This window comes from Periophthalmus magnuspinnatus, chromosome 5, assembly GCF_009829125.3.
Source record: "Periophthalmus magnuspinnatus isolate fPerMag1 chromosome 5, fPerMag1.2.pri, whole genome shotgun sequence".
Lineage (NCBI taxonomy): Eukaryota > Metazoa > Chordata > Actinopteri > Gobiiformes > Gobiidae > Periophthalmus > Periophthalmus magnuspinnatus.
In genome coordinates, this window is record NC_047130.1 from 3,948,112 (window position 1) to 3,960,385 (window position 12,274).

Sequence of the window (12,274 nt, forward strand, 5' to 3'; positions counted from 1 at the left end):
TCAAACCTGTTGCTAACACTAGCGGGAGCGACATCGGGGAAAGAAGGTGCCTGATGTGTCATTTGTCATTGTTATTAATGTTCATATCTTGATTTACTGACACAATAGCAAAATAAAAATACCAGGATCATGTACAGCTGGTTAATACAAACATTTTAAGAGCAAAATGATGAGGCCGGAAGCATGGCCATAATCACTTCCTCTTTGGAACGCAGGGGTTAGAGGATTTTGTTTTTTTTTTAAACAAATAAAAGCACTGTATATCAAAATGCGTTGTTGGGTGTTATGAAATGCTGCTAATTTTGTGTTGCCGTGGGAACCACATATGAAACGGGATGTACAACAAAAGATTTGAGCCATGAGGTTTATTTTTTATAATGCATATAAACTTGGAAGTCGCAGATGCAGGTGAAGTCAATACAAGTCATGGTTTCATATGTTCTGAAACGTGGCCAGGTTATCATGGCAGTGGGGTGTGCCTGTTGTGCTTTGCATTGTGAGAATGTACAATCAGTGCTGAACGATTCCATACTAACAGTCTCAATCATCTTATTAAACACACAATCACATCTTTCCAAACGTGCATACACACAGTTTCCATGGAAACAGGATCTGGGGCCTTTTATGACTGGTCGTTTGCTGGAGACAACCACATGCTTCCAGCTTACCTTTCAAAGATATTGGGTAAATTATGTGTTGCAACAAATGAAAGATAGTTAGTCAGTGGCTTTTGTTTACGACATACACACCAAAAATCTGATTATTATCTGAATTCTGGAGTTATCAGATTACTCAAATATCATTTACGGTAAACAAACACGGCTGATGACAAACATGAAAACGAACATAAACGAGAGAATAAATGTTAAAAATTTACCATTTTTGTGTTTTAAGTCATTGTACTTTTGTTCATTTGTCTTCCAAATACAACAGTTACTCTACAAACCCTCTAATTAACCAACACATGTCTCCAGCTGTTTTTCATGGTCAGATTTAAACACACCATATGGCACATTTAAATCTTTGTTATCTGATTTTTAGTGGCCATGCACATGTAAAAAGTTTGAGTACACCTTCTCATTCAATGTTTTTTTTTTCCCCTCATCGTTTACTGCTTAATACATTTTATATACATACAGAAGACATCAAACATATGAGGCAAGATATGGACTTATGTCGCAAAGAAAAAAATTTATATCCTCAGAATCGCCTTGACTTTCTTGACTTAGCTGCAAACCCTTGGCCTTCTCTCAATGAGCTTCATGATGAAGTCTCTTGAAATGGTTTTCACTTCCCAGCTGTGCCTTGTCAGGGTCAACAAATGCCAAGCGTCCGAAGCAGGGATCAAAGCAAAAGGTGGCTATTTAAAAAAACTTCGAAAACAGGTTTTGAGTTATTTTTTGTTTACTACAGTCCATGTGTCAGTTCATAGTTTTGATGTCTTCAGTAAGAATCTACAATGCAAATAATCATAGAGCTAAAGAAGAAACATCAATGAAAGTGTGTCAAAAACGTCCATGTACCCACTAATGTATTCCTTTATTTTTGTCTTAGTTTGATTTTCTTTCTCACGGTTCCTATCTAGTTGGTGGCGGTTATGTAGTGGTTTGCAATTTTCCAAACACATTTACTAGCAGACACTTTCCAGCCTCTCTGCCCTTCAGTGGCCTAATGTGTGTCTGAGGTCCAGATGGCCTAGCAGTAGGAGGCTTGCTTCCCTGTAGAAACCGTGGTGCTAGCAGTTTGGCAAGTTATGGCGGGAGAGCACGCAGCCAACCTCCAGCCAAGTGACAATGGCAAATGCACAATTCATGGTTACGCACTCAGCATCAAGCTTTGTTATGTTTTTTTTTTTTCCTTTTTCTTTGTGGAACCAAAATAATGTCGTTGTTTCACACTGCGTAACATTGTTAGCAATTAAGACTTTTTGGTTGTGTGAATGCGCTCACCAAGTGTTTTGTTTTTGTTTGTGTTCATAGGAAATAAGCTGAACAAAGACCTCAAACACTACCTAAGTTTGCGCTTCCAAAAGTCGTCACCTGACCACGAACTGCAGCAGACCATCCGAGACAACCTCTACCGCCACGCTGTGCCTTGTGAGTACATCCACCTAAGTTCTCCCGGTTGGGACAGTAGGGCATGTCATAAACTCATTTCATGCCTTTTTATTGTGTAATCAGTCTAAAGATCCATTCATACATGCAGGCTGACCCGGGAATTCACCCAGACTTTTGCCAGAACAAGGTCATGTGTGAACAAAGCCAGAACTGATTTACCTGCAATTTCACAGATAATTTACTAGGAATATGCAGGCAGGGCTCATGTGTGAATTTGATTTTGATTATGAGCTTGGTTAGCGTTGGTTATGCTACGTGAATGGAGCGTTAAAGAGTAGACAACTAGCATTTCATCTCTGGATGGGTGGGCGATATGCCACAAACTTCGAATCATGATTTTTTTAGAGCCTGAATCACAATTTCAATGTTAGCTATCCACTATCCTCTTACAGACAACGTTACAATGATATGATAACATCTACTTCTTAGAATCCGCACTGTGATTGGTTAAATCTGCCTGTCAATCCCAAAAGGCCCACCCCCATATTACAATATTGCCCCATTTTTGTCTATGCACCCCTAAAACAACAAATTCGCCTGCTCTGCCCTAATATTTGTGATAGTTCATGTTTTTCTAGCAATATCATTACTTTCCCTTGAGGTTCTTGAGTTACGAGTGTATACTTATACTTCTAGACTTCCTGAATTGTAGACTTTCACCGTCGTAAAGCCAGTTTGTCCATGAGCTTTGGCACTATTTTTGATGAGCCTCTGTAAAATTGTCAATGTCAATTAACTGAGAATCTGTGCCATAACACTGTGCTTACAAACGTTGCACATTTTCCACAAAAAAGTTCCAAATTTTTGTCTTCACCTCTTTAGTGTAGCATTGCTAAGGTGACCTAATGCCAACTGGTTTTCAGACTATTCAAGGTGATGTCTTGCAGTTTTGTGGTTTTTGCTCTCCGCTAGTAATGACACCATTCCAAAACTTGGTTGCCATTCAGATTTCTCATTTTTAGGATTTCTTTTCCACCCTCTTCCTTCTGGCCAGGCATTTTTCATCTTCTTTTTCTGTATATTCAGCATTCCCAATCCTTCAGTACCCTTCCAAATCCTCAACCTCCCCACAATCCAGCTTTCGTTTCTGATTCTCCCAATTCATGACATTCCTGCTGCTCCTACATTGCTTCACTACTACTGCTGCTGCTGTCGTAATCCCTGCCTCTTCTCACCACATGAGAGAAGGCGGGACTGCTCTGTCTGTTTGCCATCCACCTGATCACAAAGCTGCTTTCTCTGACCAGCTTTTCAGTATCTAGGCAAGTAGCACCATTCTTTTGGCTGTTTTTTCGAATGCAGTGGTTGTTTGAATAAGCAATGCTGGCCGGATCTTCTAATGAATTGCGAGCTAGCTGCACAGACCATCGGGTGAGTCGTATATAGGCTAAGAGGACGACTGGTGGGGTAGCGGGGAGGCGGGGGCAGAAAATGGGGGTGGGGTGGACTTCGGGGTGCTAGAGGGGGCAAGAAGGGGGATGGGTACAGGCAGAGGCATGGCTGGAGTGATGCTTAACTCATTGGCGCTCGGATCAACCATGGCAGCTAGCGTTGAAGCTAACATAAACAATACTGGTCTGACACATGTACATATGCTCATACAGAGAGTGATATGATATTCCCTCTGGCATTTGTAAACAGCACAACGGTTGGATTTGTAGGCAGTCTGGTGATGTTTTGGTGACGTATTGCATTGCACCCCGAGATGCAACTTGTTGTTGTTACCTTATCAGCGTCACAAGGGGCATACACAGGTAGAACATGTTATTTCAACAAAAGAGCAACTGCAGTTGAAAATACACAATGGTGGAAGTGTAGAGATGAGAGAGAGGAGATGTTTTCCTTGTGCTGACTGACTAGACTGCCAGTCATTCACTCAGCATGTTCGAACAGGATGTTGTTTTTAGAAAGCACTTTTGGAAACGGTTTATGATGCCAATCTCCTGTTCTACCTGTTCTTGTAGTCTGTACTTGTATTATTACAAAGTTAAACAATGGATTGAACGTTGCAGTTGATGGACGAGTATTTGAACTGCTCACTTCCAAATTTTAACTAGGGCTATATTCCTTTAGTGAAGTAATTCAAATTTTGGCCGACTAAGACACCGTCAACAGATTAATCGACTAAACAACTAATTATTTTATCTTGTTTATAAGGATTTACATGGGACAACAGCAGAAAGGTGCGAGTTATTTGAAGATTTGTTGTTCTTTTGGTATTTAAAGGCCTATGTAAAAAGGCAGATGCTTTGTTCTACATAAATAATTGTTTTTGCATGAACTCCCATGCCGTTGTAGTCTTATGAGTGCAGTTTTGGTTAGCTACATAATAGTTTTGAGATCCCGCTCCCTTTTTCGTCATAGTGTAGATGTTTGGTAATCATTTTCTCTTTTTTTTCTTTTTCTTTTTTTTTTTTTACAAGCCAGACTGTCGTCAATATGTTTTTATATGCCTTTGTTGCTGAATTCTCACGAAGTTTCAAGTATTTGTGTTAATAACAAAGCAAACATGAAGGTTACCACCAGCCACTACATAATTCATGGATATTTAACGAGATTGTTTATATCCACTTTGCTGTACTAATGAATTCGGACACCTGCCTAATCTATGCAGGTTGGGGGGCGGATGGAAAGGTTATGGGCAGAGAAAGGGTCACGACCTTTGACCGCGTGCAGTTCCCACCAAAACCCCCTCATTTCTGGCCACTCAGTGAGACAGAATGAATGCTATATGCAAAGCTATATACACAGCTTTTGAAACCGAATTTGCACTCATGTTTGAATGAGCAGTTGGTTGGCAATGGTTTTTGTATGGCATAGCCCCCTTTCCTCACTGCGAGAAGGTCCCAGGGTTCATTTCTGGGCTGGGTGGGGTCTTTCTGTGTGGAATTTGCATGTTCTCACTGTGTCTGGGTGTTTTTTCTGGGTTCTCTGGTTTCCAATTCAACCTAAAACACGTGCAACAGTAGTGAGTAGTGGACAACAACTGTGCATCTCCAGATCTTGAACTAACTCAGGTTGCCCCAGTGGGATTGAAGGATGGGTCAATGCAAAAGATTACTTTACAAACAGTCAAAGTATAGTTTAGCCTTCAAACTATACCACCTTATCCACCTTGTTAGCCCACATTAACAGCTTATTTTGTATCAGAAGTGAATTCATAGCACTGCCTGCCCCCTACTTTTTCAGCAAGACCGCCCATTCCACTCTTTTTCCCTTTTCCTGTCGGCATGCTGTCCAAGAATGACTTGCCCGGGACTGGCAAAACACAAAGAACATGTGTATGGTGTCTTTGTAATCAAATCAGTGGCCAGTGAACGCGAGGTGTTGGTGAGAGGGCTGGACAGGCAGAAGGGGAAGCAGGGGAGAAAACTAGAGAGAGGAGAGGTGGAGGGGGGCATGTGGGCGCGTGCGAGACAGCGAGACAGCGGCACCAAGTCACTCAGCAAGATGCACAGACCTAGACAAGCTTAGTATTGGTATGAGACATGCGGATGCTGCTTTTAGCCTAGCTCCCCGTTAGCTTAGCATCACAAAGCCAAGCACTGGACAGAGGACAGACGCACGGAAAGAGGAGGAGAAGAAGGGGAGGGTGGATTGGACTGCACCGCTTCTCTTAGCACTCATCCACACCTGGTTGGAATTTTTACCCTTTTTTGTTTTTCCCCCCCCCCCTCCGTACTGCTACTGCTTTGTTGACTGTATCAGTAGGCACGGATAGGAGGAGGAGAAGAAGAAGGAAAAGCCCTAGCTTCTCTGGCTCCGAGGTACGTTGTCGGGGTGGCTGTGATTTGATGGTTGGGGGTTGGGATGGAGAGGCAGTTGGAAGCGTCAGGCAGTAATGGAGGATGTTTGTCTCAGGTGTGCATTTCCAGACTAGTGTATTGTGAAATAAAACAGAAACCATATGTTAAGCTGAATGATATCTTGGAAAACCCTCCCACTACGAACATATTGCTACCTTTCTGTGCGTCTGTCTGCAGCTGGAGGATGCTAGCTCCCACAATACACCCCTTTCTCACTGTACCATCTCGTCTACCCCTTTTTACTGACTGCTAAATTTGCCAGTCTGCTAGCCTTTGCGTATCCACCTCCCAGCTACACTGTTTGTCTTCCATTTATATGTTTCTGCTGTAGGTAGTGGCTCACTCATGGTGCATTTTCTGGATGGAATAAAAAGACAAAGGCCGGCTGTGTGCATGTGTGCGCGGAGGGGGCATTTTGGAGCAGGTTTATGCCTGATTTAACTTCACGCTGCCCCTGGTGATTTTTTTGTTGTCCTTTTTTACATTCTGATCTGGCTTTTGGTTGTCAGCATGTGTCTGGTGCGCTGACAAGGACCCCTGCCATGCGCCCAATATTGGCATGATAAGGATGCATTCAAGAAAAGGGGAGATTGTAGCATGTCATTAAACAGGCCTGTTTTGGTGTCATTGTAGTGGTAAAATCTACACCTTGTTTTGCGTAGACATGGACGCATCCAAAACAGCTGCTTATAATTCAATTCAAGCTGTCATTTTCATATTAAGAGTGATTTTAGGTTTAAATGTATAGTACTGTAAAAAGGCAAAAACAAGAACTGTATCAAGAAAATTTGGGGACTGGAAAATGCTGGAATTTGCGGCCTGTGCTTTTGGTGGGATTAACCCTTTACTGGGACAGATGGCTTCATCCCCCTACCATGCAAACATACCCCCCCTCTGTATTGGTGTGTATGTGTGTGTGGGTCCATGCTTGTGGTAGCTACACTCCCCCCAAAAATCAGCACTGGCAAGACTACCCAGCCAAGATGGTGGACAGATCTGTTTGGGTTTTGGAATCTGATGACAGTCTGCTAGTCTCCCCTTTGTGTGTGTGTGTGTGTGTTGAGAATGATTCAGGAAGTATCTTGTTGGAAAATGTGGACTTGCTGGCTAGCATGCCACCAGAGCATGTTTATTGTGGAGACTGAGGAAAATGCTTCTGTAATAGCTTGAGCACAACAGTTTGGATGCCAACAGTGGCCAGAATTCCAGACAAAGTGTCTTTACTAAATTTTCTCTTTTGTCTCTTAAAATTACTCTTTTGGAAAGTCGCTCAACATATATATATATATATATATATATATATATATATATATATATATATATATATATATATATATATATAATTTGTGAGACATTTTTCTTACATTTTTTTGTGTGTCTAAGGAGGTAAATGAAAATAACTTTACTCAAGATGGCATTTACAGGATCCACAACCTTAACTATGATTTCAAGTTACAAAGTCAATATAGGCTACTCTGTATTGTTATTCTACCATAAGGACTGGGGGATATGGCGATGAAAATTAAATCCTGATCCCTATGATAATGTGCTCTTTTGTTGAAATTATCATATTGCCATTCAGTGCTTCTGTTTAAGGCAACTCCATGCTCAAAACACCTTTTCTCACCCTTTGCTTCTATTGGTCAGCCTCTACACTGCTCTGAGTGAGTGGCAGGTCGGTTTAATCAATCACAGAGAAATGTAATCTCTCAACAGCTGCAGATAGCTTTTATGTTCTCTTAAATACAATATAAAAATATAATATATAATATAAATTGTAATAACATGAAACTTTTGATCTAGTCTCTGAAAAAGTCATGGTATATTTTGAATGCCATATCACTCACTCCTACCATAAGCTTGCTTTACAGTAGTACTCAGTCTTTAGCACTGCAGTGAATTCACATGAGCAAAATCTCAAAAAAAGTATAATTTCTATTAAAAAGTAAATTGCTTTGACTAAACCAAGCTGACAGACGATAGAATTCTTATGATGACTTTCCAACATAAGGGCCATCAGATTTCAACATCAGGATGTATTGAATTGGTTGGATTTGTCTGAGAAATCTCCACAAATCACTGCTGGAAAACTGAATTGTAATAATAGTCTTGTGGTCTCAAAAACACATTTCCACGCTTGTTCTTAGGTTTGAAAATAGTTTGAGCCGCATAATTCTTCCATACTTTTAATACATTATTTTGAAACTCTGAAACGGCATTGTTTCTCCTCATTCTCGCTCGCTTGTGTTCTGTATTACTTTTCACTTCCCAAATTTGACATTCTTGTGTGTTGAATATGCTGTCACTGCTGATTTGAGTGAGTTCACATCGAGGCGGCAGCGGCGTCTTGCTCTCAGATAACACAAGGCAGTCGGAGCTTTTGGATTCGAGTTTTGCTCATCGGATTGTGAAGAAAGCAGGAGCTGTTATATGCAGGGCCACACAGGCAGTTGTCACAAATGCCAAATGCGGTGGAGACAGAGGAAACGTGAACGAGCAGATCAGAGACTGGGTGGAGAGACTGGGGATTTAAATTTCTTCAAATCCAAGAAGGGATGAGGGATAATAACTCTAGATTAAAAGAGTTGCTAGCGTTACCGATTTCAAGTTGTACCATAGGATATTTGGGGAGGGTAAATATAGGCGCCTTTTATGACAGTATAGCCCATCCCAGAGTTCATTAAAGACTCAAATACCTGACTTTTACCATCTTAAAAACAACTAGTTCACTTTAAACAGTTTGTAGTGGTCAAATTTATCCCTCATTTATGCATTGCAAGTATACACCGCAATTTGTTTATAAGTGCTTTTCACGACTTTCAGAGGCCAGTTTTGTCAACCACTAGCATGCAAATCATGTACTGTACTCCGTTTCTTGGGCAATAAACGTCACTTACTTCACTCCTCTTCTACTAGGACGTGGATTCTTTGGCAGTTCATATATTTTTGTTCTCCTATGGGTTCGTCCTTGTTTAGAAATAGCAATTGTGTAGACTTTTTTTAGCGCTATAGCTTAGATAGATTCTTAAGTGGTAGTCGGTATGAAAATTTGAGAAACACTGGCCTATATTACGGAAGACTACAATTTTCTGCGGGCACTGCTGTTGTTTCTCAGTCTATAATTCACTTTTTCAATTGACTTTTGTCACCAATGACCTCTTGTGTGCTCGCAAGCCGATTTAAAATTCTATTAATAGAGCAATTATGAAAATCACCTCCACTAAACACATTGCCATGACCTACATTTTCCTCGCTGTATAGGCAACAATTACAGGTGAACAATAAGAGCATGCCCTTTAACAGTCGTCACAGGGTTTTTTGGTGAATGTTGCAGGAAAAAAAAACCCAAAAAAACTAACTTTATTCATAATCTTTGCAACAATTTATTATTTTATTTGGAAACTACGCACTTTTGGTTTTGATATACCTGACCTTTTAAGAAAAACATCAGTCATACTCATACGCCTCCAGCACAAGGTGATATTTTGTTGGGCTTACTGACCACCTGAATAAATGAAATAAATAAAGCGGAATGATTTGGGGAAAAGTATCAAACTGCAATTTTTCTTACAAGCATTGCGATTGCGATTAGATTTCTGACTTATGTTTTAATAATAGGATTAGGCCTGTCACAATAATTACCAGATCAACTTATCGTTCAGTATATGAAAGCTGGAACAATAGTTTTTGGGGCTCAATATTGTATCATGTGTACAGTTTCCTTGTAAAAATGAGGAGATTTGGAGTGTTTTTCTTGTAATACAATAACATTTGAGCTGTAGAGGGTTAAATAAGTGACTTCTGTGATGAAAAGAATGACATGAGTTGACAAATACGATACAAGAATCACATTTCAGACCATGTTCGAACAGATTTAAACTACAGGGTTATCAGTTATAATGTCGAATAAGACCGCATATTCTTTTGATTATGAAAGGAAATGATGTTACTTAAAACATTGCAGGCTTTGAGATTTGCTAATTGCATGCATTCAAATACATCTGCGATTAATATTGTAGCCCTACGTCTTTGAACTCTTTGATTCATCAGAAGAATGAGTTAGATTGTTAGTTGTCCTACAGATTTATAAGGAAACAAGGTGGACTACAAAAAATCATTGCTACTGCTACTATGTACTTTTCACATACTTGTCTAATGTGTAGTTGTACTGTATTGGCAGTGGGAATGGAATGATATTGAAATTTTGTTGCACGATTATAATGGACAAAATATGTTTTAACAATAATCATCTTAAAAACATATAAAAACTAATAATTTCTTATAATGAATGATTGTGTGTTTAGATTATTATTATAGAATTGTACTATTTTGTAAGTGGAAACAACTATGATCAAGGCAGAACGAAATACTTTTTAAATTTTGTTTCTGTAGAGTAGATCAAATACTCAAAGTCAACCATATGTGTAGTAGTGTTGTCATGATACTAAAATGTCAAACTGGATTTCAATTCTACGGAATAAACTCGATACTTAATACCGATTCTGATACCAGGATGATGATTAAAAACACTTTTTCTTTAGACAATAGAATGTGATTTTCAACATTAAATAATTGTACTTTGTTTTATAATACCATGCAGTGTTATATACTTAATCCCGTCGTCCAGGTATGTTCCATAATGGTCTATGGGCGTATACTAGGGCGTATACTATGTGCTGTTATGCTGGTTCTGATACAGTTCAAGATCTTTCTAAAGTTATTCAGGAACGATTCACTTCTGTCCTGTGAATGTGACTTTTTTAGTATCAATACTTGCTCAAATTGGTTTTAGTATTGATTAGTACCTGATTTTGAGTACTTTTGACAACCCTAGTGTGTAGACTGTGGGGGAGTAGTTCAGTTATCAAGTACTCCATCTGAACCTAACCTTTGTGTGCCTGTTTGCTGTGGAACTGGACTAACTTGTCGGCCACATGCTGTTGTCATCCACTATCCTCGTGTTTATCATGTTTTGAACGAATGACGCCAAACTGCTTTAACCTGCATGAGATTTTTTTTGATAACTGCAGAAAAGTTGCCTGGGAAATCCATAATGACATAATGTCTGTATTTTTTTTATACAGATTCATATCAGTCTGGTACCGACGCCCTCTATTGTGTCTTTGAACCCGACCAAACGTGATCTTGTAATCAGGTTATGTTTTTCAGTGATACATGAAATGAAGAAGCTCATTGGTCAGATTTACAAATCAAATGTATCTCACCTCAGATTGGCAGAGTTTAGTGCTTCACTTCACTCATTGATTCTGCAGAAATTCATGAAGTTTTTCAGCCTGTGATATTTATTTTATTTATTTTTTCCAATATGGACTGACCGTGCCTGTCCCCGATTGGCTAATCCACCTGTCAATCACGCCCATTTGAAAACAGAGAGATTCACCAGTGACCAGACTCATGTTTTCGTAAAGTACTGAAGAAGTGTGTATTCTGGATCTCAGACATGCAGAAAAGTAATTAACATAGTGGTTTCATGTCACCACAGGGAAAAGTGATATTCTCAGAAATGGTGTTGGATTTTCACTGTCTCTTCTGTTAGATCTGTCCAGTCACAGTCGCCTTTCTCACACAGCAAAAATAAAAATACTTTGGAGAGAACAACGTGTGCCTTATAGGTGCACTATGTAACTTTGTGGTGGTGGTGCAGGATACGCCATCTGCTTGTCTCCGTGGACATGTTATTGTTCGCCTGAAATGTTCCATGTATTAAACATATTTATCTCAAAGCAGATCACTCCACCAGGCCAAATTACAGGCTAGATCTGTGGAGAGCCAGGTCCGCGCAAAGTAAGAAAGGTATTTTTGAGCAGTAAAACGCCTAAATTCAAGATGGACAAACTGAATGCCATAGGGTGGAACTTTCCAGGCAAAGCAGTGATATTCATGGAGTCAACCAGGTGGCTCCCAAAACGCTACGTTGTGCACCTTTTAAGTAGAGTGTGTTTTGATTGTTGTTTTCACTCACTCTTTATTTTTTAACTATAATCAAAGAATAACAATAAAAAAATACACTTCATTGATCCACAAGGGAAATAACTTAAAACCATGTGCACATTTCAAGCAATCACTCCTGGAAAAGGATGGAAAGACAGTTTTGGATTTGTTTTTTTGCCAGTTTAATATCGTTCTAAAATGCCATCGTCAACACAACACCAAGACTTTTGGGATTTTGTCATTTGCACGATTTTCCCGCCTGAACTTTGAGCTTGTTTTGAAGTGCGCTCCAAGAGAGAAGGCACTCCAACAATATCAGGGCGGTCTTTTTGTCTGGGTCACTGGATGCCTTTTTTCATTCAAGAGAAGTATACAAATAAGTCTTTGAAACTCTCAACT

General features: G+C 39.7%; 1 protein-coding gene across 9 annotated transcripts in view; it reads left to right on the plus strand.

Moving 5' to 3' along the window:
• Positions 1-12,274, plus strand: part of magi1b (membrane associated guanylate kinase, WW and PDZ domain containing 1b) — a 125,202-nt gene that overhangs the window by 54,006 nt on the left and 58,922 nt on the right. For all 9 annotated transcript variants that reach the window (XM_033967113.2, XM_033967114.2, XM_055221629.1 and 6 more), the window contains exon 2: positions 1,980-2,096. In XM_033967113.2, the coding sequence (XP_033823004.1) occupies positions 1,980-2,096 (117 nt within the window). The remainder of the gene's footprint in view (positions 1-1,979; positions 2,097-12,274) is intronic.